The sequence below is a fragment of the Maylandia zebra genome, linkage group LG11, assembly GCF_041146795.1.
Source record: "Maylandia zebra isolate NMK-2024a linkage group LG11, Mzebra_GT3a, whole genome shotgun sequence".
Classification (NCBI taxonomy): domain Eukaryota; kingdom Metazoa; phylum Chordata; class Actinopteri; order Cichliformes; family Cichlidae; genus Maylandia; species Maylandia zebra.
In genome coordinates this window covers 28398060-28421743 of record NC_135177.1, presented here as the reverse complement: position 1 = coordinate 28421743, position 23684 = coordinate 28398060, and the positions used below count along the sequence as shown (strand labels likewise).

The 23684-nt window shown below is 40.8% G+C and overlaps 1 protein-coding gene across 2 annotated transcripts in view; it reads left to right on the top strand.

Annotated features, from left to right (window-relative positions):
* Positions 1–5329: 5329 nt before the first annotated feature.
* slc9a1a (solute carrier family 9 member A1a) overlaps positions 5330–23684 on the top strand; it is a 39180-nt gene continuing 20825 nt past the window's right edge. The window contains exons 1-3 of one of the 2 annotated variants that reach the window (XM_004551024.5): positions 5330–6482; positions 18873–19345; positions 19738–19988. In XM_004551024.5, coding sequence (XP_004551081.1) covers positions 6200–6482; positions 18873–19345; positions 19738–19988 — 1007 coding nt within the window. In that variant the 5' untranslated portion in view covers positions 5330–6199. The remainder of the gene's footprint in view (positions 6483–18872; positions 19346–19737; positions 19989–23684) is intronic. The other variant, XM_004551025.5, reaches the window with a different exon arrangement.

Genomic DNA, 23684 nt, shown 5'->3' with positions numbered 1-23684 from the left:
GAGAACCTCTAGACATGTTGAGGAGGTAATTTATCCATTTAAATCAGCTGTGTTGGATCAAGAACACACCTAAAACCTGTCAGCCCTCAAGGCCTGGAGTTGGACACCCCTGAGAGATTTAATTGGGTTTAAGTGACATGACCACTTTTTCACATTGGGCCACAGAAGTTTTAACTTTTTCCCTTTAGAAATGAAATCATCATTTAAAAAACCGCATATGAACAAAAAACAAAAACAAAACAATGTCTAAAACAAAATAAACCACATTGACAAGATTGCCACTGTGGAGGGAGATTATATGTTTTATTTCATGCTAAATTAGAAGGCTAAAAATGATATTAAAGAATCAAATCAGACTTTTTTTTGTTACCCTTTTCTCCAACAGTGTTGGACGGCATTTATTCCAAACCTTTTGTTAAAGTAAGTATCACCACAGGGTTGGCTGTACGTGATATTTCTCCATGCTTTGTACTACAGTAATTATTGTTCATCTTACAATGATTGTTTCCAACAGTGCGTGCTGTGAGTTACAGTAATCTACTTCAACCATCTATGTTATACTGGTCATGTGGATTCTGATCAGTCACCAGATTACACAGACACTACAGTCACTGTCTGAACCATAGCATGCCATGACCACATGGCCATAATGAGAATTTTGGCTTAATGTAAGATATCAGAAATGATACCCCAAGGACACAGGTGCCCCACAAGAGCTATTATATATTTATTATACATGATGTGATTTGGCATTAGCTAGAGTAATAATATTTTCAGCAAATGGGGGGAAAGGTTCAAAGCAAAGGACACTCTGGGAGAGACAGGAAGCAGACAAAGAGAGAGAGAGGGGGGGGGACTGGACATTATCCAGATGCTTCAGCTCAATCTCAGAAATGGCTCTTAGCCTAGAGAATCCTTAAATAACTACCTCTCCTTAACGGAGTGCTATTCAAGCCATCAAAATATTTTGCCACTATTCCTGCTGGCAGACATGCTGTCAGAGCTCGTCATCATTTACACAGCTTATACCAGGTGGCATCATGTCACCATTTGTTTTTCTAAGTCTCATTCCAGGTTGCTGCTGGTGAAGCTTTACAAATCCTGAAGGTGACAGCAGTGGATCCTGCTAGCCTGTACAGCAAAGCCACTTCATTAGTGGTCAGCCCGAAGCCAGGACTGCAACAGTGATGCAGACAGCTTCTGAGTAGAATATTAAGACAGTAATTTACAGCTAAACTTCTCTGAATTTCTTATGTGATTTTCTAACTCAATATGACCTTTTGTAAACTGCAGATATTTATGTAAACAGGGATTTATGGACCTAAATATTCCATTTTTTCTGTTTGTGTTGTGCATATCTGATCAAATCTGTACATGCTTCAGGGTTTTATACTGGAGTCATTTTTCCCCAAATGAACGCAAACAAATGAAAAAGTAACCACGAAACTTCTCAATTGCCTTGTTTTTAAATCCAGTGGAAATGGTAAAAGTTACAGCTTTTTTTTTTTTCTTCAGAGGTTCAAATGCTGCCTTGCAATAATTGACTTGTTTTGCTCCACATTAAGTGGTTTGCGGGTAAAAGCAGAGTGAGTAGCGCCATGCAGATAAACGCAGAAAATAGAAACTTCAAAGCAGATACATAAACAATTTTAGTGTCAGGGTGAGCTGGTAGAGTTTTACGATTGAAAATTGTGTAATTGCACAGTTCAGAAGAAGAAAAATTGACTTCTGTCATTGAGACTGTACTTTCTTTAGCTACAAGTATATGAAAGAAGGTCTACCAAAAAGGAAAAGCAAACAAGCTTTGGACTGCAGGCTTGGTCAGTAGAGTTCAATAAAATTGTTTTTGCCTGATCTTAGATGAATTGCTTTCAATATGCAGCTCCCTTTTCCTCGGGCACAGGATTTATTTTAGTCAAGTACAATTTATCTTTGATCATATTAGAATTTTTGGCTTCAGCTGTATGGTGTAAAGTGGCCTTAACTACAGCACTGAACCACCAAGGCTTCCAGTTCATGTGGCCTTAAAGCACATAATCTATTTGCTATAATTAGTTTCAGCATCAGTACGATAGGCTGGCCATGCGGCTAGCACCGTCTTCCTGGGTAATTTCCCTCATATCTGCTAACCACAGCACCCTGCCCACTATTATTTTCTCCAAGGGCTGGATGACATTTGGAATCATGGTGTAGAAATGTGGGTTCACACAGCAAAGCTTTTGGCAACCAAGCTTTACCACAACAGAGCTAAAGAGGGCAGATAAAGGTTATGAATTTAGTTCTAACCTTGACCGGTTATAAAAGGTCACTGCTGTTTTTGTAGGGAGTTCATTTACAAGTTGTTTCAGAAAGTCATGCTTCATATGGTATGTTCTGTTGCAGAGTCTGACTTTTGAATACCAAGAATAACAACACTACATACAGTTTACATTAGTAAAGATGTACAGATGTTTGTACACATTCATATTCATAGCAATAATTTAATTATTAAACAATTAAAAGTTGTCAGAAATTACAGTGTATAATGAATTGGGTAGTACCAGCAAAACAAGGCTTCAAGACTTCTTCCAACTAAATGTGTCTAAATTCGCTGCTTCTCAGCTCAAGGACAGCAATCTCTCAGAAGACAAAGGGGGCCGGAGCACACTGATTAATTTGCAGTCTTTAATTTTACAAATACTTAAGGGCTGTGAATTAATCAGTGTGTTTCTGTTCCTTTTGCTCTTCTCGAAAAGTTACTAAATCTGAATTTTAGAATAGAAAACTAATTTGAAAATACAATCCACACAGTAAAAGTGCATTTAGTGAATCCTCAGGCTTGCTCTAACTATTACTATAAATACAACTAGCAAATCAATAAACTCAGCTTCTCTCTCACCCGCTATCTGTGGCTCAGCACAATTGCTGTAATGAATTTAGATGCTAAAAGTAAATAAAATGAAAACTGACATCCTGTTCCATAATCTTAGGAGCATGAAAAAAAAACACAAGTTTGTGAAGACGTTTCACCTCTCATCCAAGAGCCTTCTTCAATTCTAAAAACAAATGGTGCCCAGTGAGGTTTTTCCCCTTTGGAGGAGGTCATTGACCTACTATTGATCGTGTGCGCCATCACGAGTCAAGGTGAGAAAATCATGTGTGTGATTGGAGTCACCTGAGGCAAGGTATGAAGCGCCTGGGAAGGAATCTCAGGACTGCATTGTATGCAGGTGGCTAATAGCTGGTGTTGTAAGCCACCACCTCTGTTCAGCAATGGTCATCCACAGTGGATATAGATGGCCTCTTTTACTCCTCTCTCAAACCATATGTCTTATTGGTCCATGCACTTGTGGAGTGGCTGTTTGCAATCTGCTATTTAGACATCCAAGCACTTGTCACTGCATGGCACACACTACATTGTTTAGCTTGTATTTGGGAGTTTTGTCTTTGAGTTGACAAAACATTTTTGTCTAATGGCGTGGCTGGATCCGAAGTGCACGGGGATGTCATGGTTGGAGAGAATTCTCCATGTTCTTTTTTTTAAGCTCTTAAGAGTACCATGAATGGATGACTGAGAACCTACACAGACATCCAGCTCCATACTACATAATATACAAAACAGCCTTTGCTGCATTTGCAGTGGAAAAAGTGATGAAAGTATTTATATTCAAAACAATCATCATGTATAGTAAATCCTCTAATGGATGTGCTTGTTAGTTCCAAAGAAAATAAAATTTCCTCACAGCAGACATTCATTCACTATGCATAATAAGAAAAGAAGTGGAAATATTATTAGTGGCTTATTAATAAACTGTGACAGTGTGAGAGTGAGCCACCAATCCAAGTAACCAGAAAACTGAAACCAAACACAGCTAAATTAAATTTAGTCATCAGTATTTAGTGTTTATTGTCTGTGCTTCCCCTACTGGGACAAAACCAAATATTTTGTGTTTAAAACTTGCATACTAATACCAATTACAGCATCCTACAAAGATCAGTAGTACATACACATAGTATATAATGTATACTTTTAGTACCAGAGAGGAAATCAGTGATCTATTGCCACCACAAAGTCTGTTAGCCACAGTAAAGCAGAAGCAGGTTCTGTGGTCCCCCTGATGTAAGTAACTGACAGAAACCATGAAGCGCCATAGAAGCCACAACAAAGAGCTGTAAAAACCAACGCCTTATAGTTATAAAGTGTTATAAAGATATTAAGAAATAAGCGACAAACAGCACAGACGCTTTGTCACCTGAACTCTGACTGAAACAGAGTTTAAGTGGTGGGTGTAATGCAGTACACTGTTATCAGCAGTAACCATACCTTATTATTGGCACACTCACAATCATTCTGACAGACTAGACGTAATCTAAGTTACTTTTGTTTTGCAGGTTGGACGTAGAAAATTAACATCTTCTTATCACTGGAAAGTTCCTTATCTAAATGTCCAGTTACATGAGCGCAAATCTACAATCAGCTCATGTCGCTTTTCATTTCCTGTTTTAGCGTGACCTAACTTTTGTGACTCTTTAGAAAAAAAGTGAAAAGGTAAATAAGTTTTAAAGAAACAACAACAATCTACCGCAAATTTTATGGATTGGTTCTTTAGTCCTTTTTTTGTAATTCGTCCATTTGACAAAAATGAACTACCTTCTAGCTTTCTTTATGCACTGAGGGTCGTGTGTCAACTCCATCAGGGTATCCTTTAAGCACAGAAAGACTGGGTTTGAAACTCAAACAGAAGCAACCGTTGCGATGCAGCAGGAAATTACATGTTGCTAAATCTGACAGGTGTGTTTGGAAAATCACTAGAAAAGTGCTGAGTCATTATTTGTAACTTACATAGCCACTCCCACAGAGAGAGTTTTGTTTTTTTACAACTACATTTCTCACAATAGCAAGCATGCACTCTAGATATGTGTCCTTGAATGGCATATTGAGACCTCTGTGGGCTGCAGCTGGCAGCTGAAATTGGCCACTGACCCTTCACTATGCAGCTATCACATTACTAATTATGTATTATAAATATCACTGCTCACCATGCTTCAATTGAGAATTAAAATTGCATCCCCAGACTTTATTTGGCTTAAGGCAAAGGCACAAAACACTATGGTTTTATTTGAAGCATCCATAATGAACAATGCTTTCTGAACTCTTGTTTGTAGTTAACTCTGATCTTTGGCCTTCCAGCTGCACCCACATGCCAACAATATCAGGCTCCACACAGCCCATTCAAGAGTAGGCGTGCAGAGGAGAAACGCTGTGGAGATCCCACACCTTAAACCTCCTTTCCTATAGGTGTCACTATATGCGGACGCCCCACCCCCCTTCAGTCTACTCCTCATCCCACCCACTAAAGCTCCGCGAAAGGGTGTGCTTTTTGAAGGCTGTATGAGGCTATAATACAGCTGCAGACAAGTCAAGTCGCCACTTGGTTTGACACCCCGGGAAAAAAAGCCTCCGAGGCAGAGGGGGAGCATACGCACAAGTACCCCCACCCGTCGGATCCTCCGTCTGAGCTCAGCACAGGGTCTAGTCTCTCCGGACATACCGTGGAGATGCGGGACACACGAAGGTTAATATAAAAAAAAGTTGGTGTAGTCGGGGCACACGGTAAACACATAATGTGGCAGCTGCCGTGTAGCTTCTATTCAAGGTCAATATCTGAGCACGGCCGCCGCACGGACGACTGTCTTAGGTAGGAGGGGGAGAGAGGAAACGCTGAAGGGATGCCGCTGTGCCTCGTTTACCTCCAGCATCAACGATGACATCTTCCACCGAAGAAGACGTTGATAGTCAATGACAAGGAAACGGACAAACTTGTGAAACGCCGCTACGAAGAGCAACTGAGGGCACTGGACTGTTGTAAAAGGAAAAAAGACACTCTTTCAGCATCTTGGCGTTTCCTGCTTTCTTTCCGCAACGACTTGTGCTGGAAGCGGCTGTTTACCTGGCTACAACAAGCGAAGAAGTCTAGCTAGCTAACGTTAACTGACATAATGAGGGGTCTGGTTCGGTTTCGCTTTGCTTCAGTGTCAGTTTGACGAACTAACTGTCAGAATCTTCTACGGTTGACGAGCTTTAACTAACGCGACACTACGAAGCGATAACTGGCACAACTTCCTTAAACTTGCCCGGTTTTTCAAGCCGACTTGTTAAAAAAACCCAAACAAACTCGGATTCATTTTCATTCAAGGTCGCCTTTATTTTTCAGCAGTAATGCCTTCCAGGACTGTGTCACACGGGGCTTCGGGCCGGCTTCGTGGACTGTTCTTGGTGATGGTTTTAGTGTTTCTGGAGGGCTCCGTGTTTACCGTCGCTGTTGCCAGCTCCGACCAGCATTCTCCTATCACGGCACACTCGGGCAGCCACAAAGCGACTGACCATGGCAGTCACAACAACACTGGAAAGGCTTTCCCTGTGCTAGACTTGAACTACGAAAACGTACGGGTCCCGTTTGAAATCTCATTATGGGTCCTCCTTGCCTCTTTGATGAAATTAGGTGAGTGTGATGTTATGCGAAAGCTCCACGTGACCTGTCAGTATGAGTGCAGCCTTTTCTGGAAATACCTGATTTAGTGTTACCTTATTTACCCAAATTCTATAAGTCTCTCTCCTACATCAGGTAACAGACAGTTTTTCAGGTGAATAATTACATTATGAAAAACACGCAGAATTACAGTTCATAGAAGGTACATTTGAATCAAAAGAGTTGAGTTAAAGTGCAGTTTTCCTGGTGATCAGATAGTAGATCGCACAGATAAATCACATGGAATGGAAGTTGTCAAGCAAACCAACCATAATCTTAAAGCATCATGTTTGACCCCTAGGCCACCCTACTTTTGTTGTGCATTAATGATGACTCTGGTATGCAGACTTAACTAGTTTGCTCAAAATAGCTCAGCTCAGTCTGTGAGAGGGCAAATCAATATTGCTGTTCAGGAAGATTACTCATCAGATCTGCCAGTGTCATGTGGTGAAGATGTTTAAGAGCTATATTCACTCCCTGCTACAATGATGACTAAGCAACCTGATACAGCAGTCTGGATATGTAGTCTTCAGCACAGTGGGGCCCTACCTCTACCTTGCAGTATTGTCCTGAGCGATGTTTTAGAAGCAGCTTGCTTCCCCCCCCCCCCCCCCCCCTTACTGTTTGTGTTCTCCTTTATACTGTCTTTACCATCAATTTCTCCTGGCTTTCTGCTTTCTACAGAACACTGTATTGTCCTGAGCCATCTCTTTTTTTCTTTTTTTTTTTCTTTTTAAATTATGAGAGCCAGCAGCTTGTCACTTGCCTGTGACATCAGGGGCCTGACTGAGCAGCACCCTGTAGCCAGGGAGGATACTGCCTCACTGTCTGGGCAAGAAGCCCAGTATCTCAGGGGAGAGGACAGGAAGAGGGTCCACCTGGTTTGGGTAGCTTACTTGTTAGGATGCAGCTCAAGGACACACAGTAAAAATGATAGATGAGCATTGGCAGAAAGTGTGAGCAGAAGGAATGAGGAAAGTACAGAAAGTCGAAGAAAGGCAAATTAAAAAAATGAGACTAGATGAATGTGTAGGCTGACAGCAGCAGAGGACAGTGGTGACCTTAAGCCTCCGATTATCCCTTGACTACTTAAAATGGGCTCTGAACGATTCAAAGTGGCTGCTACCCTGCTCTGCCTCAGCCATGTCTCTGATTCATGTTCACTGAATTTATATCTTACAAGCTAAAAAGCGTATTCACAGACCATTTGTCTCTGAAGCAACCTTGACTGTGCATGGTGCCTTTTCTCTGCCTTTTTTCAACTGAGCACTTTACATAAATTGATTATAGCCACCCCCAAATCTTCTCAGATGAATCAGAACCAGGGGATGCAATTTAACTGACAAGCTGCCATTACCGTAAACACTGGTTAAGAGTCAAAGCCTTTATATTCACAAGGTATCTATTTTTGTCTCTGTAATCAGGCCATAAACACTGTACCACAAATATCATATCTTATCTTGTGACCCTAAAGCTAAGTCCACTTGAAGTGCTAGATAGATAGATAGATAGATAGATAGATAGATAGATAGTTCTCATAAAAACATGTTGTCTTTGTGTTAAGAGCAAGGCTGTGTTTGCAAGCATCCATTTTTAAAAAATTATGTTTTCTTTAATCGGGATGAAAAATATGCTTTAGCTGAATTTCTTTCCACATTTAGCATGAGTGTAATTTGTTACTTAGTAGAAATTAGATTGCAACCTGAACCTTATTTATTTCTTGTAGGGAAGGAAAAAAAAAGGAATAGATCCTAACATGAAATGGCCATTGCTTTTTTTTAAGTTGTAAGCAGATTTGTGATCGTGTGATATAGGCTTGTAGTGATAGATAAAAGAGTAAAACAATACCTACACAGATTTCCTATCCTCTCTCATAAAAAAACCAAAACAAAAAAAACCAAGCCCCCGTGGCTGCAAAACATTGCAGTTCTACTAGCAGTCCCTCAAGGTTGGCATATAAAGCACATGTATCTCCACTAGGGCTGCCACAAACGATTATTTTGATAGTCGACTAGTCACCGATTATTTTTGCGATTAGTCGACTAATCAGATCCATTGGACATAAAACGTACAGCTTATTGCACCAGCAGCATCTGCTCTTATATAACTAGCATTAGCTTACAGCTTTAAGTGTTTAAGGTATGTGCTAACTAAAAATAAAGAAAAGATGATAGTTTATTAAATTTTAATGAAATTTGCAGATTGTTTCGGTGAAGTTTAATAAACTCCTTGCTATCTAAAATATAACAGGACACCGGAGTAAATTCTCCAGCATCTCACACTTCTGATAATCAGCTGTCTGCTTGACGTTTATTCAGCTGTGTAAAAACTATAACTTTAATCTCAGCCAAACCGATTTACTCAGGAACAAATAAAATACTAAAAAAGCCAAACAATAACATTTTTAAGTTATCTAAGTGACTCATATATCATGTTTAACCTGAGTAGCGAAAGACGGTGGTGGGTTTGAAAACGATTTGCCGGGAGTCCGGTGTTCTCACAGCTCTAGTGACCTAGCCCCCGGCTAGCTATCGAGCTAGTGGGTAACAGACGTCTCCGAAAACGTCGGAGCGCTTTTGAAAATATGTGGTGTCTTGATAAACTGAGCAGATATTTGAGGTTTCCACAGCTACATTCTCGCCTAAAAATATGTTAAACGTGTATTTTGTGACCCAGAAAGAATAATAAGAGTAACATTAAAACTAACTAGCTGCCGCCATTGTTGGAAACTAAGCAGGGCCGCGCTATGAATTCTGGGACACAGCTTCTTCTTCGGGGTTTAACGGCAGCTGGCATCGTTGTACATGCAGTGCTGCCATCTTCTGTTTCAGTCCGTTATTACACTCTTAAATCCTGCTACTCATTCCTGTGTCTTTTGGGATCTTACAAAGCTTCAAACGACGCGTCGACTATTAAATCAGTCGTCGACGATTTTGATAGTCGACGTAATCGTGACTAGTCGACTAATCGTGGCAGCCCTAATCTCCACAGACTCTTATTTTAAAATATCCTTAAAATATCCAACCTTACAACAATAATAACTCTAAAAAGAACAGTTTTGGCCTTTATGGATAGTTCCCTCTCCTTTAACTTGTCTATCTGCATAGTGGAAAAGGGGGTTTGACCGCTTTGACTGACAGTTTTCTTGACATAGAAAACTAGCCGATTGGTGTTTGGGAGGCCTCACCTCATCTAAGTTTAGTCTGTGAACTGGGCCTTTATCAGACAAATAGCTGTTAGGGTTACAGGGCAGGAAGTTTTTTTTTTCCCCTCAGCCAGAGTTAAATACTAGTATATTATTAGCCTGTGTCTTAGTAAATTAGCAGATACTTGTGTCTGTGCACTGTAACATTACAGTTTCTGGAGGCAGCTTGTTAGCCAACGTTAGCTTATAAGTTAACACTCCACCCTCTCTCCAAATATGGTAAGTTCCGGTTTCAAAACACTAGCATTGCAGTGGCCAAAACGCTAACAGTGAGACGTCAGAATTCAGAGTCTAAAACTAAAGAGGAATGTCATAAAGGTGTTTTGTTTTGGTTTTTTTGGCTATACAAATTATGGTTATCAATCACTGTGGCTTAAATGTGTGCCAGACTTTGCCATAATATGGAAACAGGTTATAACTTTAAGTGAATGAAGGCATGCATTTCTATCGCTCAGAAAATCCCACATTGAGTGGGCATATATATGTAAGTGTATGGTTTTGTTGATGTTAACTAAAAAAATATGGCCTTGTTAAACAATGAGAAGAAGAACATAATCAGTGCCAAAACTCAACCCAGAATTGCAGCTCCAGCAGTTAATAAAATTGCTGATGGTGTTACATGTCTTTTGTGGTACCTTTTCGCACTTTTAACTGTTTTCATGTCTGTGGTGACGTCTTTGTTTCCTTCCTGTTTTTAAACTTGAGGGATTGCAAGCTTGTGGTTTCATTTGTTCCCATTTGTGACTTGTAATCACTAGAAACTGTGTCTTGAGTCGAGATTCTGAGGCTGTTAGGCTAATTTGTTTGCTTAGTAAATGATCCCCCAGGTGACGCTCACAATATTTATTTATTTTTTTCTCTCATTGTAGGTTTTGTTTTTTTGTTTTTTCCAGCTACTATATATTGTTGAAGCAGCCTGCCAGAGTCAACCAAGGCCTGGCTTATGAGTAATTCAAGTTGTAAAGAGTGTGCGGCCTAAGACGTGATTCTGGATTTTTGCAGTAGAACTAAACAAGTTAGATATGGGCCTTAGGTTGTGTGGGAAATATTCCCAGTACAGAATTTGAAACCAAACCCTTGGCAAAGAATGACTCACTCTGTCACAAAGTCTACTCCACATACCTGTATGGTGTTATTTATTAAAACCAAGCCCAGATTTTTTAACAAAGAAAAGTACTGAACTGCCACACTTACAGAGAAATATCTTTGCTTAAAAATGCTTACAGTAAATACCAAGTGTGTTCATGCAAAAGGCTTTTAAAGCAATTGGACATATTGACCAACTGGTTTAATGGTTTATAATCAGATATAATCAGCTATATCTCAGTTTAATTTAGAAAATTGCCTCATGGGTAGATAAATGCAATAAAAAGCCATAGAAAGAAAGTTGCTTTACTAATATTTTTAAGTAAGTCATGGCAAATCAGGCAACAGCATCGGATTTTCATCCTTTTCTTTTTCACTGCTTTCAGTGTTTAAAACCTCAATCTATTCGCTTAAAAACATGTGTTCAACTGACACTAGTTATGCTCACTAAATTGTACTCCACTCAGTTGTTATAGTAGAAGACAAAACTCAGAATCATATCCTTGCAAGGAAACCCCTGCGGTTGTTTTGTATAGATATGACGTCAGGGATCATACTAAATTATACCACCACAAGGCTGTAATAAATAATTCAAAAACAATGCTGTGTTCCACAAGCAACTTGACCCCAATGGTCTGCACTGAACAATAACTCACAACAACTTTTATACAACACTTAACTTAACACTAAAATACATGCAAATCTTGGCCTCATTGTGAACGCCAATGTTATGGTGTTGGAAAGCTGCCTGCCGTATCACAATTACTACAAAGGAGACCAGATGAACGTCACCATTTTAAACAAAGAAACTCTTTAAATATGTTTGCTATCTTTTGTGTCTGCTTAATGCAGCTGATTTGGTTGCCAGTGGTTTGTAGTAAGTTACCTGGCAACAGGGCACACTTCCTGGTTTTGGGAATGACAGTGTAGTTCATACTAGGCAGTACTGACACTGGGTACACATCCAGAATTGAAAGAGCTGTTACTCTTTGCTAGTTTTCAATAACCTTGTTGCATAAAGGCTCCCAGGAGGCAATGGGGCAAGGACACAGCAGCTGCCCTTATTGAAAAGCAGCCATGAGAAACTGCCTAATCTTCTACTTTAAGAACATGGCATGAAAAAAGTCTTTATTATCTTACACACTACATGGCCCTTCAGACATTTATTTCCTACATACCCATGTCTTAATCATGATAGAGTTGTGTACCAGCTTGTGCCAGTGTTCTTTGAAGTTCGCTTCCCTCCTTTTCTCTATCTTATCTTCTGTGTTATTACCCTTCATTAGATGATTGCTGAAGGCCATAGTTGGAGTTGTGCTTAAGAGATTTAACAATGTGCTGTCAACACTTAGCTTAGGATGGGTTGTTCAGTCTACTTTAACTTAACCTTTAGCCCCCAATATTGCATGTGTTAAGAATTTTATATTTAGAAGGGTCTGTAATGATAATGGCATACATGTCCAGCATCTACAATCACTCATGAATGATAATGGCACATTTAGTTTCTTTCTTGGGTCCAGTATTAAGTTTGCCTCTGCTCAATGCACCAGCAGAAATACATTTATACCATACAGTTGTGACCTGTTTCCCCTTTCCTCAAGTACCATACTGCCCAACATTTTATCAAAGGGCTTTGTGTTTCTTTGCAACACTCAGTCATTAGAGCAGTTTAGAAATGTTTTGCAGGGGTATTTCATGTCCTTGAGATTGAACTTTATTTTATTCTAGATTCAATCAGCGTCAATCAGAAGACCACTTTGCAGAAGGGATCTTCTGTTTGTCTTCTATTAATACCACTGCTGGCTTCCCACCCTCTTACATCTTTTGAAAAAAAGAAAATGCTTTGGGAAAAACCGTACATGTGATGTAGATTCCCTTTACTCAGACTCACAGTTGGGTATAATGAGATGCTCTTTTCTTTGAATAAGGCTACGTTCACACTGCAGGTCTTAATGCTCAATTTCGATTTTTTTTTTTTTTTTTTTTTGATCAAATCCGATTTTTTTTTTTTTATCTGCTCGTTCACACTACAAATAAAATGTGACAGCAAACGTGCTCTAGTGTGAGCCCTCAAAGCGGCCCGCATGCGCAAAAGAAGACGTCACACACAACACACTCTGTTTAGACCCAGAGCAAACAATATTGTTTGACTGTTTCAGACTTTACGTTTCCCAATTTTTCTCTAAGTTATAAAGTTATTTTGTTATTTACATATGGCCTAATAATTATCCTTATTGCAGTTTTAGAGAGGAGCGGTGCTTCAAAGGATAGTTGCAGATTTCTGTCAGAATCTGCAGATTATACAGTACAAATAAAATGTTCATGTTTCTCCAACCTTGTCTTCCCAGCGGTTTCACTAACATCTACACTGGATGGCCAGGAAACCGTCTTCTCGGGCACTTCTCCGGCGCTGATAATTGGCGTCTGTCCTGTGTCAGTGACGTAAAAGACAGATTTGATGCGACATGACCATTCAAACATCAGTCGCTTTCTAAAACATCAGATATGTATTGGATTCAGTACCACATGCAAAAGTGACCCAGATCGGATTTGAAAATATCGGATTTGTGCCTTTCACACTGTTATACCATGATCGGATATGGGTCGCATAGGGTCCAAAAAGTCAGATTCGATGCGCTTTCGCCTGCAGTGTGAATGTAGCCTTAGAGCTCTCTCCTGGTGTGACGAGAAGTTTAGACTTGTAAAATCTTTGTATGACACTTTGTGCTTTCTGTGTGAGCATTGCTAAAAAAAAATCATATTCATTTAAGTTACAGGACTGTGTTAAAGTCATGTGGCGCCTCTCATTTTTTATGTTTTGATAGGAAAGTGGGAAATGGGTGAAGTGATCTATTGAAATGTGCAAGCAAAAATGGAAATGGGTATAAGATGAAAATAGTAAACTATTCCTGAAGATGTACTTTAATCTTCAGGAATAGTTGTCCGGGCTTGAAGAACATTCAAAGCTCTCTGGATTTTGGCTTCCTTTTGCACTGTTCTTTGCCAAGATAACCCAACAGTCCTTTAATAATGTTGAGATTCCGGCTCTGGGGAGGCCAATCCATGACTGACAGTATTCCAATGTATGTGTGTAATGTTTTGGGGGTTTTGGGGGGGGGGGTCAATACAGTTTGGGATCATTGACAGGCTGAGAAATGAAACTGTTGCAATTATTTATGCATTATCAAGGAAGCAAAAGGATAAATGGATATGACCTACCACAGTTGTTGGCAGGCATTTTTGTGTAAAATGTTATCATGGGTATTAATTCTGAGGAAGGCCTTTCACTTTAAATTCTGTTCAGCTGAGTACCAATTAGTTTAGCTTGGGGTGTGCAGGCTGATTTGTGTAATGTGATGTCCCCCACACTAACAGATATCCCTGTAGTGTTGATGCCTGCAACACGTTTAGAAGAAGCTTTGTAATTATGTAACCGTGTCTATGGGAGTCGAGATGTTGTAATCAACAAGGTGCTAATTTGTGGTGCTAATTTAGCCTTATATTTGAAGCCTCTTGAGAGCACATCAACCCTCTCTTCTGAGAAGACACTGTGTTTTGGAAAATTCCAGAAATGGTAAATAGCCTGTATTTATATAGCGCTTTACTAGTCCCTAAGGACCCCAAAGCGCTTTACATATCCAGTCATCCACCCATTCACGCACACATTCACACACTGGTGATGGCAAGCTACATTGTAGCCGCAGCCACCCTGGGGCGCACTGACAGAGGCGAGGCTGCTGAACACTGGCGCCACCGGGCCCTCTGACCACCACCAGTAGGCAACGGGTGAAATGTCTTGCCCAAGGACACAACGACCGAGACTGTCCAAGCTGGGGCTCGAACCGGCAACCTTCCAATTAGAAAGAGCAGCAGAATTTCCATCCTGCTCACATCCCATCCTTTTGGCTGAAATTTCATAAAGTTCTCGTTTACTGTGTTCAAGCAGTTCTCATAGAATATCTTTGTTGACCCAGTTGGATACTGAGCTTCCCAGGAGGTTTAGGTGACGCTCTTTTTCTTTTTATATTAAGGTTATTTGAAAGAGCAGCACTTGAGTTCTGGCATCTTATCGTGGGGAAATGAAGTCTTCTTAGACCAGTTAAGATAAAGCCTCTAATCCTGCAGCTGTGTGACGCACAGACATGCACTTGTTGAGCTTTCTTTTTCTGAAACACTGTTAATGTTGTGCTCAAGCTGCCCTAGCGTGAAACACACCAAGACCACCCCCACAAATGCCCAACTTGTGATGCTGGTGTTTTACATACCGTTAAGACATGTATGCTTATGTGCTTTCACTATAAATGATGCGTTGCGTTGTAGCAATAAACGTGCGTACTGGCATGAAGGTCTGATAATTACATGAGAAACAACCTGTATTATAACTGAGAAACATACTGTACTATGCACTAATTGGTTCATTCATTTAGCGTGCCAATAATCACATTGTGTAAAAGTAAGCCGATCAGAGGGACCATCTTCATGCCTCATCTCTCCTTGTTCAAAAGAGGGGTAACAAATCCAGCAGCTATTATTTCAGGTGGTACTGCTTTCAGGCACCAACCACTTTTGTCCTATGATGATTGAACTTTGTAACTATGTTGCTCACTGATAGTTTCACATGTGCTATTTTAGATGAATGTATTCAATATTAAAATACCAAATTTATTGATTTACAGTGTAAAATGATCTTTCCCAAAAATATTGTTTTGTCTGGATGTGTTGTAACCCTGCCCTGTTTAAGTTTCTGTTTATGCTGTGTTATTTATTACACTGCGAGCAAAATACTGACACATACCTGTGTACAGTAAAAACAGCCCCACTGTGGGATGCCTACTGCTGTCCCTTTGAAGTCTTTATTTACTGTTTTTCCAAAAGTTGCAGTTGTTCCGTTGCCTCAACATGGATAGGCAACTTGTGTATGTATTTTGATAATCAGAAAGATAGGCTTTCAAAGACACACTGTATATGTCGTTTGTTGGGAGTGTCAAAGTCTTACTGTGAGCATACCGTATTGACAGACTCTGTGCCTTGACATGAGCTATGTAGCCTCAAGCAATACCACCTGATTGGGAAAGGTTATTTCAGTTCTCTGGAATGTCCACCAAATTAGATTAGCTGATCAAATAAAAATTTAATGTAAATTAAATAATAAAAATAAAGGTAAAATATAGCACTTATGTATTGTTTCATGTCCTGAACGTAGGGCGATAGTAACTTTATTTAAACTGCACGCTTAACTTTGTTGGTCTCTCGTGTCTCTTACGATCTGTCTACGTTATATCTTTTGCATGTCATTTTCATTTTTTTTTCCTTCAAGAGTACATAAGGTGATGGTGTTAGGATCAGGGGTTACACAGGTCTTTAACATACCAGCAGCTGCAGTTTTTATTTTTTATTTATTTTTTATTAAGATGTTGGAATGAGTACGTGAGGACAGGCAAGCTTTGGCAAGTCTATACAGCCCACACAAAATTCTTCCTTTTGCATTTCCTGCCTATATCACTAGTGCAGAATGGTGCATTTCATGCTGATGTTAACAGTGATGAATAAATTCAGAAGCTTATTTTTTGTGCACTATTTTAAAAAAATAAAAAAATAAAAAAATAAAAATAAATCTAAAGCACAAGAAGGAATTAGCTGTGTGGGTGGTAGCATAACACATAAGTGATGTATGTTACAGATGATTGCTTGTGGTTAGTTCTGTGTAATCTCTGTAAAGCAGAAAAGAGCTCGAAATAATTCCAGTTAATTTCAGGGTGTGTCCACACTATTTGTTTATTACTTATCATTTAACCCATAAACCAACACAATTATTTTTTTTTTGTTTTTGTTTTTTCACTTAAGATCCATTTCCTTCGATTTTCACATTGAATTTGTATTACTTCTGTTTTGTAGTTGACAGTGAGTACAGGTGGTCAATACTATATATACAAACCTTCTGCTGCTCATATCATGTCTTTTAGATCCAATTCCTTCTTCACTCCTTAAAACACTTTATGGATTTTTTTGAGGCTGAGCTTTTGTGCATGATGAATTGCTCTCTTCAGTTGGGTGTCTTCCCTGCTGCCTTTAAAACGGCGGTGGTGAGGCCCCTTCTGAAGAAGAGCAATTTGGATTGTAATGATTTTAATAACTACAGACCTGTATCCAACTTACCATTTTTAAGTAAAGTCTTAGAAAAACTTGTTTTTACTCAGATTACTGATTTTCTCAATGATAGACAGATCCTGGAAATATTCCAGTCTGGATTTAGGGTGAACCACAGCACAGAGACGGCTCTCCTAAAGGTTTTAAATGATCTTAGATGTAACTGGGACTCCCAAAAGCTCTCAGTCCTGGTGGTACTGGATCTAAGCGCAGCCTTTGATACAGTAGACCACGCTATTCTTTTAAACAGACTGAAACACATGGTGGGCCTCTCTGGTGCTGTACACAGCTGGTTCACTTCCTATCTCTCTGACAGAACTTTTATGGTGAGTATGGATACATGCTCCTCTAAGATCCATAAAATGACATGTGGTGTGCCTCAAGGGTCGGTTCTAGGCCCTGTACTTTTTAATTTGTATATGCTCCCTCTCGGCGGTGTCATCAGGAGGCATGGAGTGAACTTCCACAGTTACGCTGATGACACGCAGCTGTACATCTCCGTGTCTCCTGATGACACCAGACAAATGGATGCCCTCTTTAACTGTATCTTGGATATAAGATCTTGGATGGCAGAAAACTTTTTACAACTTAACCAGGACAAAACTGAAGTTTTAATTGTCGGTCCTGAGGCTCAGAGAGAGAAACTCTTGTCTAAATTAGAGGCATTTTCACTATGTCCTTCGCTACAAGTGAAAAACCTGGGTGTTATTTTTGACTCTGAGCTTGGTTTTATCCCACATATTAAACATGTAACCAAAATTGGATTTTATCATCTAAAAAATATAGCCAGAGTCCGCCCTATTCTCTCTCGGGCCAACACGGAGATGCTGATGCATGCTTTCATTACCAGTCGCATTGATTACTGTAATGCCCTGCTCTCTGGTCTTCCTAAGAAGAATATTTCAACTTTACAACTCTTGCAAAACTCGGCAGCTCGTGTGCTGACGAAGACCAGAGGGCGGGCCCACATTACACCGGTTTTAGAATCGCTGCACTGGCTCCCCGTGTGTTTCAGGATCGATTTTAAAGTTCTTTTATTGGTTTTTAAATGTCTTAATGGTCTTGGGCCTTCTTATCTCTCAGATCTGCTTTTACCATACGAACCCTCGCGGACCCTGAGGTCCTCTGGTACTGGCCTTTTGATTGTCCCTAAAGTCAGGACACATACTCACGGAGAGGCAGCGTTTCAGTGGTATGGTCCTCGTCTGTGGAACAGCCTGCCGGAGGAGCTCAGGGCCGCAGAGAACGTACATGTTTTTAAGAACAGGCTCAAGACCCACCTTTTTAATTTAGCTTTTACTTAGCGTTTATTTATTTTATGCTTATTTATTCTATCCTGTTATTCTATTATTAATTTAGGATTTACCTAATATTTGTTTGATTTTATTCTTATTCATTTTTTAATCTTCTTATTCTATTTATATTTATATTGTATCCTGTTCTTATTTATTTTATCATTTTACCCTATATATATTGTATTGCGTCATATCTCCAGTGTTTCCTCGGAGGGCGCTCTCTGCACCGGGGCTGTTATTGACCGTGGCTGCTGGGTCTCTCGGGTCCTCTCAGCCTGGCTGGGGGGCTCCTTTGCCTCCCTCCTGCTGTGTGCCCAGCCTGGAGGCTGCGGTCTGTGACCGGCTCCCGGTGCAGACGGCTCCCTGTTATAGTGTTTCCTCACTTGGCTCATGCGAGCCCAGCCCAATTTTTACTCTTTAAGTGTGCGCGTGTGTGTATGTGTGTGTGGGTGGGGGGATATATGTGTATTGAGAGTGTGGGGAGTGAGTTGGAGGGTGGGGTGGGCTGCTTTTAACTATGTAAAGCACTTTGTGCTACATTTTCTCTGTATGAAAAGTGCTTTATAAATAAAGATTGATTGATTGATCAAGCACTTGTTCATGTTTGTCTCTTCTTTTGTTTCCATCCAGGGTTCCATCTGGTTCCTCACTTATCCAACATTGTGCCAGAGAGCTGCCTGTTGATCGTGGTGGGCTTGCTGGTAGGGGGAATCATCAGAGGTACTGGTGAAACAGTCCCACCAGTGTTGGACTCTAAATTGTTTTTTTACATCCTGCTGCCCCCCATTATCCTGGATGCTGGCTACTTCCTGCCCATCCGTCCCTTCATGGAGAACCTGGGCACAATCCTGATATTTGCTGTCGTGGGTACTCTTTGGAATGCCTTCTTTGTTGGGGGCTTGCTATATGGTGTGTGTCAGATTGGTACAGAAAGCAGTTCAATCCTTAGCAGAATAGGGCTTCTGCAGTGCCTGCTCTTTGGTTCCATCATATCAGCTGTGGATCCTGTTGCTGTGCTTGCTGTGTTTGAGGAGATCCACATCAATGAGCTCTTGCACATCCTGGTGTTTGGCGAATCACTACTCAATGATGCCGTAACTGTGGTGAGTGACCAAACTGCAGTCTAAGTAGTACAGTAGACTGATATATATGAGGCAGACATTTTTCAGGCTAAAACTGTTTGGCATTTGGCATTCTGCTGATTTGTTTACCTGGCATTACAGGGACTAGTATATACATTTTATTCATACAATGTGTAACCAGCCCAGAGGCCAAATTTATTTTCATGTTAAAAAATAAAAGGAGCTTCACAGTCAGCAAACAATGCATTCTGTCCTTAGCCCCTTGACTGGATTGACTAAGACATTAGTTCATGTCCTTATCACCCATCATAATCCTGTTTCTTAAACTATTCTCCTACCAATTCATATTCATTAGTTAGTACCTTTTTTTTGTTATTCAGTTTTTCTTCCCTCTTTCACTCTCCCTCTTGTAGGTATTGTACCACCTGTTTGAGGAGTTTTCAGGCATTGGCTCAGTGACGCTGTTGAAAGGCTTCCTGGGAGTCATCTCCTTCTTTGTAGTCGCCCTGGGTGGCGTTCTAGTTGGAGTTCTGTACGGGATCCTCGCTGCCTTCACCTCACGCTTCACCTCCCACACGCGCGTCATCGAGCCTCTTTTTGTCTTTTTGTACAGCTACATGGCCTACCTGTCTGCTGAGATATTCCACCTCTCCGGCATCATGGCGTAAGTTTGTTCAAGTCTGGTATATAACAACTCACGAAAACCCCAGCGTTATAACACATTGTCAGATTGTGTTCTACATGCAGGATATGGCAAAATTGAATCTCAGTATTACTCTATATAATGAATAAGATTATTCCGTTTTACTGTGCAATATCACTGAATTTTAAGTGATTCAAAGTTGTGTACATTTACAGTAATTGTACCACTGCTAAGTTGAAATTCATGGTACTTGAGTAATAATAATGGGTTGCATTTATATAGCGCTTTTTGAGACCCTCAAAGTGCTTGACAATTCCACTATTCATTCACTCTCACATTCACACACTGGTGGAGGCAAGCTACAGTTGTAGCCACAGACTGACAGAAGCGAGGCTGCCATATCGCGCCATCGGCCCCTCTGGCCATCACCAGTAGGGGGTAGGTGAAGTGTCTTGCCCAAGGACACAACGACCAAGACAGACAGAGCTGGGGATCAAACCAGCAACCTTCCAGTTACAAAATATATAAATGTAATCCATTATTATTATTATTATTAGTAGTATTAGTATTATTATTATTATTCCAGTGAAACCTAGTACACATTGTGACCAGTGCAGCAAGACACTAAGCAAGCAATTTCCAGTTAAACTGAATGTAAAATTGTCCATGTCAAAGTCTCTAAATACCATAAACTTTGTCACCTTTGGCCTGTTGTTTTATCTAATGCTTCATAGCTCCACATGTTAAGAAACTGAAACTAGCAAAACACCAGGCTGAGAGATTTCAGTGGTCGGATGGTATTAGTAGGCTGTTGAAACATAGTTGCACTGGTGATTGGGTGGTGTAGAAACTGCTCCGCTACCAAAAACAGGGGTTGGCCTAATCAGAAAAGTAAGTAAATGGAATACAATTAAAATAAAATGATCACTGTCGATAAGAACCTCACCAGTCCCTTACTGGATGGGACATATGTTTAAATTCATCCACTTAATCAAGATGACTGGCTTGTCTGGCATTGTGACACGTTTAATTCACCTGTTAAGAATGAGAATGTCTGAAGTGTATGTAAACCAGTGGGAGATCACCAAATTATATTTAACTGTTTCATTCACATACAATGTGAATGATCCAGCCGACCTTCGTTAGTCGAAATTAATAGATTTTAACTCTGGTTCTTTAATCCCTCTTTTAATGTCTTCATAGTGTTTTTTTTTCAGTTTTGTTTGTTGTTTAAGAACAGTCTGAAACTTGAAGAGGAACCTGACCCATGTTGGATGTTGGCTAATCAGTGCTGTGGGTGGGACTATCGCAGCCGTAAAGCTGCCAGAATGATGTCTTGTTTTTTGGCGGGGGGTTTTCTCCACACTTATTGCTTGTACAACTGTACAACAAATGGAGAAATATGTTGAATTGTTCTCACTCCACTGCACTCTTAGAACCCCAGCGAGCAGTATAATGGCATGACTACACATCTGAGCTGAAATCCGAAATGACTGATCAGTTGGGGGAAAGCTGAATTTGATCACCCATGGAAACTAGTTACAAAGAAGAAGAAATTCTTCCTGATTCCAACATAGCGTTACATTGAGTGAGATACTCTTATGTTGTACTGGACCTCTCCTCAGTGTTTAGATGCCATAATCTTTATATATTCTTACCACTGGGTGAAAATTACACTTCTTATATACGTTCAGGAAAATTATGTTCTATATATAGCCAGTGGTTTGGGAAACTAATCTAATCTAATGCCACCTGAACCAAGCTAGGATTTAGTGGCATGTCTGTGAAGGTTCTCAGTCATCCAGGTCATTGTAGTCAAAGGAGCTTGCAAAGAAAAGCGTCTGGACTTCTTTAAGTTGCTTGAAGACGTTTCACCTCTCATCCGAGAAGCTTCTTCAGTTCTAAGGTCAAATGGTGGAGAGTCCCAGATATAAACCTAGTGGGAGTGACCCCCCACAGAGGGACAAAAGGACCCCCTGATGATCCTCTAATCGCCTGAGCCAAGGTGTGAAACTGGGTGTGGGTCCCAGTCAGCCAGAGTTTCGGGTGTGTTCATTGTGAAACCTGGCCCCACCTTATCATGCGAATTCCTGAGATCAGATGGCCCAGGATGTGAGTGGGCGTTAAGGCGTCTGGGAAGGGATCTCAAAACTGGATTATAGATGGCAGAGAGTTGGTGTCGTAAACCACCGCCTCTGTTCAAAGATGGTCGCTCACAGTGGACATAGATGGCTTCTTTCACTCCTCTTTCAAACCATCTGTCCTCTCTGTCCAAAATGTGAACATTGGCATCCTCGAAAGAGTGTCCTTTATCCTTAAGATGCAGATGGACTGCTGAGTCTTGTCCTGTGGAGGTGGCTCTTCTGTGTTGTGCCATGCGCTTGTGAAGTGGCTGTTTGGTCTCTCCAATGTAGAAGTCTGGGCATTCCTCGCTGCACTGTGCAGCATACACCAAGTCTGTGTTTTGGCGTTTTGTCTTTCGGGTGAACCAGTTTTTGTCTGAGCGTGTTGCTGGGTCTGAAATGCACCGGGATGTCATGCTTGGAGAAAACTCCTGAGTTTTTCTGGTACACCGGCTACATAGGGGATGACAATGTTGTTGCGTCTGCCCATTTAGGATAGCCGCACGTTTTGAGTGCTTCCTTTACATGTGTGTGTTCCTTCTTTTTTCCTTCAGGCTTAGAGGGAACAAGTTCTGCCTGGTGGTGTAGGGTCCTAATTACTCAAAGTTTGTGTTCCAGAGGGTGATGGGAGTCAAACAGGAGGTACTGGTCCGTGTGTGTGGGCTTCCGGTAAACTTCGATGTTGAGGTTGCCATTCTCTTCAATGTGCACAGCGCAGTCCAGGAAAGGCAAACAGTTGTCCTTTGTGTCTTCCCTGGTGAACTTGATGTTTTTATCCACAGCGTTAATGTGCGCAGTGAAGGATTCCACTTCTTGTGTCTTGATTTTGACCCAGGTTTCGTCTACTGTAGACGACACAGCCACTTCACAAGCGCATGGCACAACACAGAAGAGCCACCTCCACAGGACAAGACTCAGCAGTCCATCTGCATCTTAAGGATAAAGGACACTCTTTCGAGGATGCCAATGTTCACATTTTGGACAGAGAGGACAGATGGTTTGAAAGAGGAGTGAAAGAAGCCGTCTATGTCCACTGTGAGCGACCATCTTTGAACAGAGGCGGTGGTTTACGACACCAACTCTCTGCCATCTATAATCCAATTTTGAGATCCCTTCCCAGACGCCTTAACGCCCACTCACATCCTGGGCCATCTGATCTCAGGAATTCGCATGATAAGGTGGGGCCAGGTTTCACAATGAACTCACCCGAAACTCTGGCTGATTGGGACCCACACCCAGTTTCACACCTTGGCTCAGGCGATTAGAGGATCATCAGGGGGTCCTTTTGTCCCTCTGTGGGGGGTTTATATCTGGGACTCTCCACCATTTGACCTTAGAACTGAAGAAGCTTCTCGGATGAGAGGTGAAACGTCTTCAAGCAACTTAAAGAAGTCCAGACGCTTTTCTTTGCAAGCTCCTTTGATTTAGTGGCATGTATAGCATTTTCTGACATACCATTTCATCAGCTCTTGTAGTACGTAGCAATTGATTTTCTGTTTACTTTCAGGCTGTTTAAGATTGCAGGTCTTACTGATGTTCCTGACGGGAGGTGCTGATGCAGTTAGTCTCACCCCTAAGTCAGGAATGATGGATA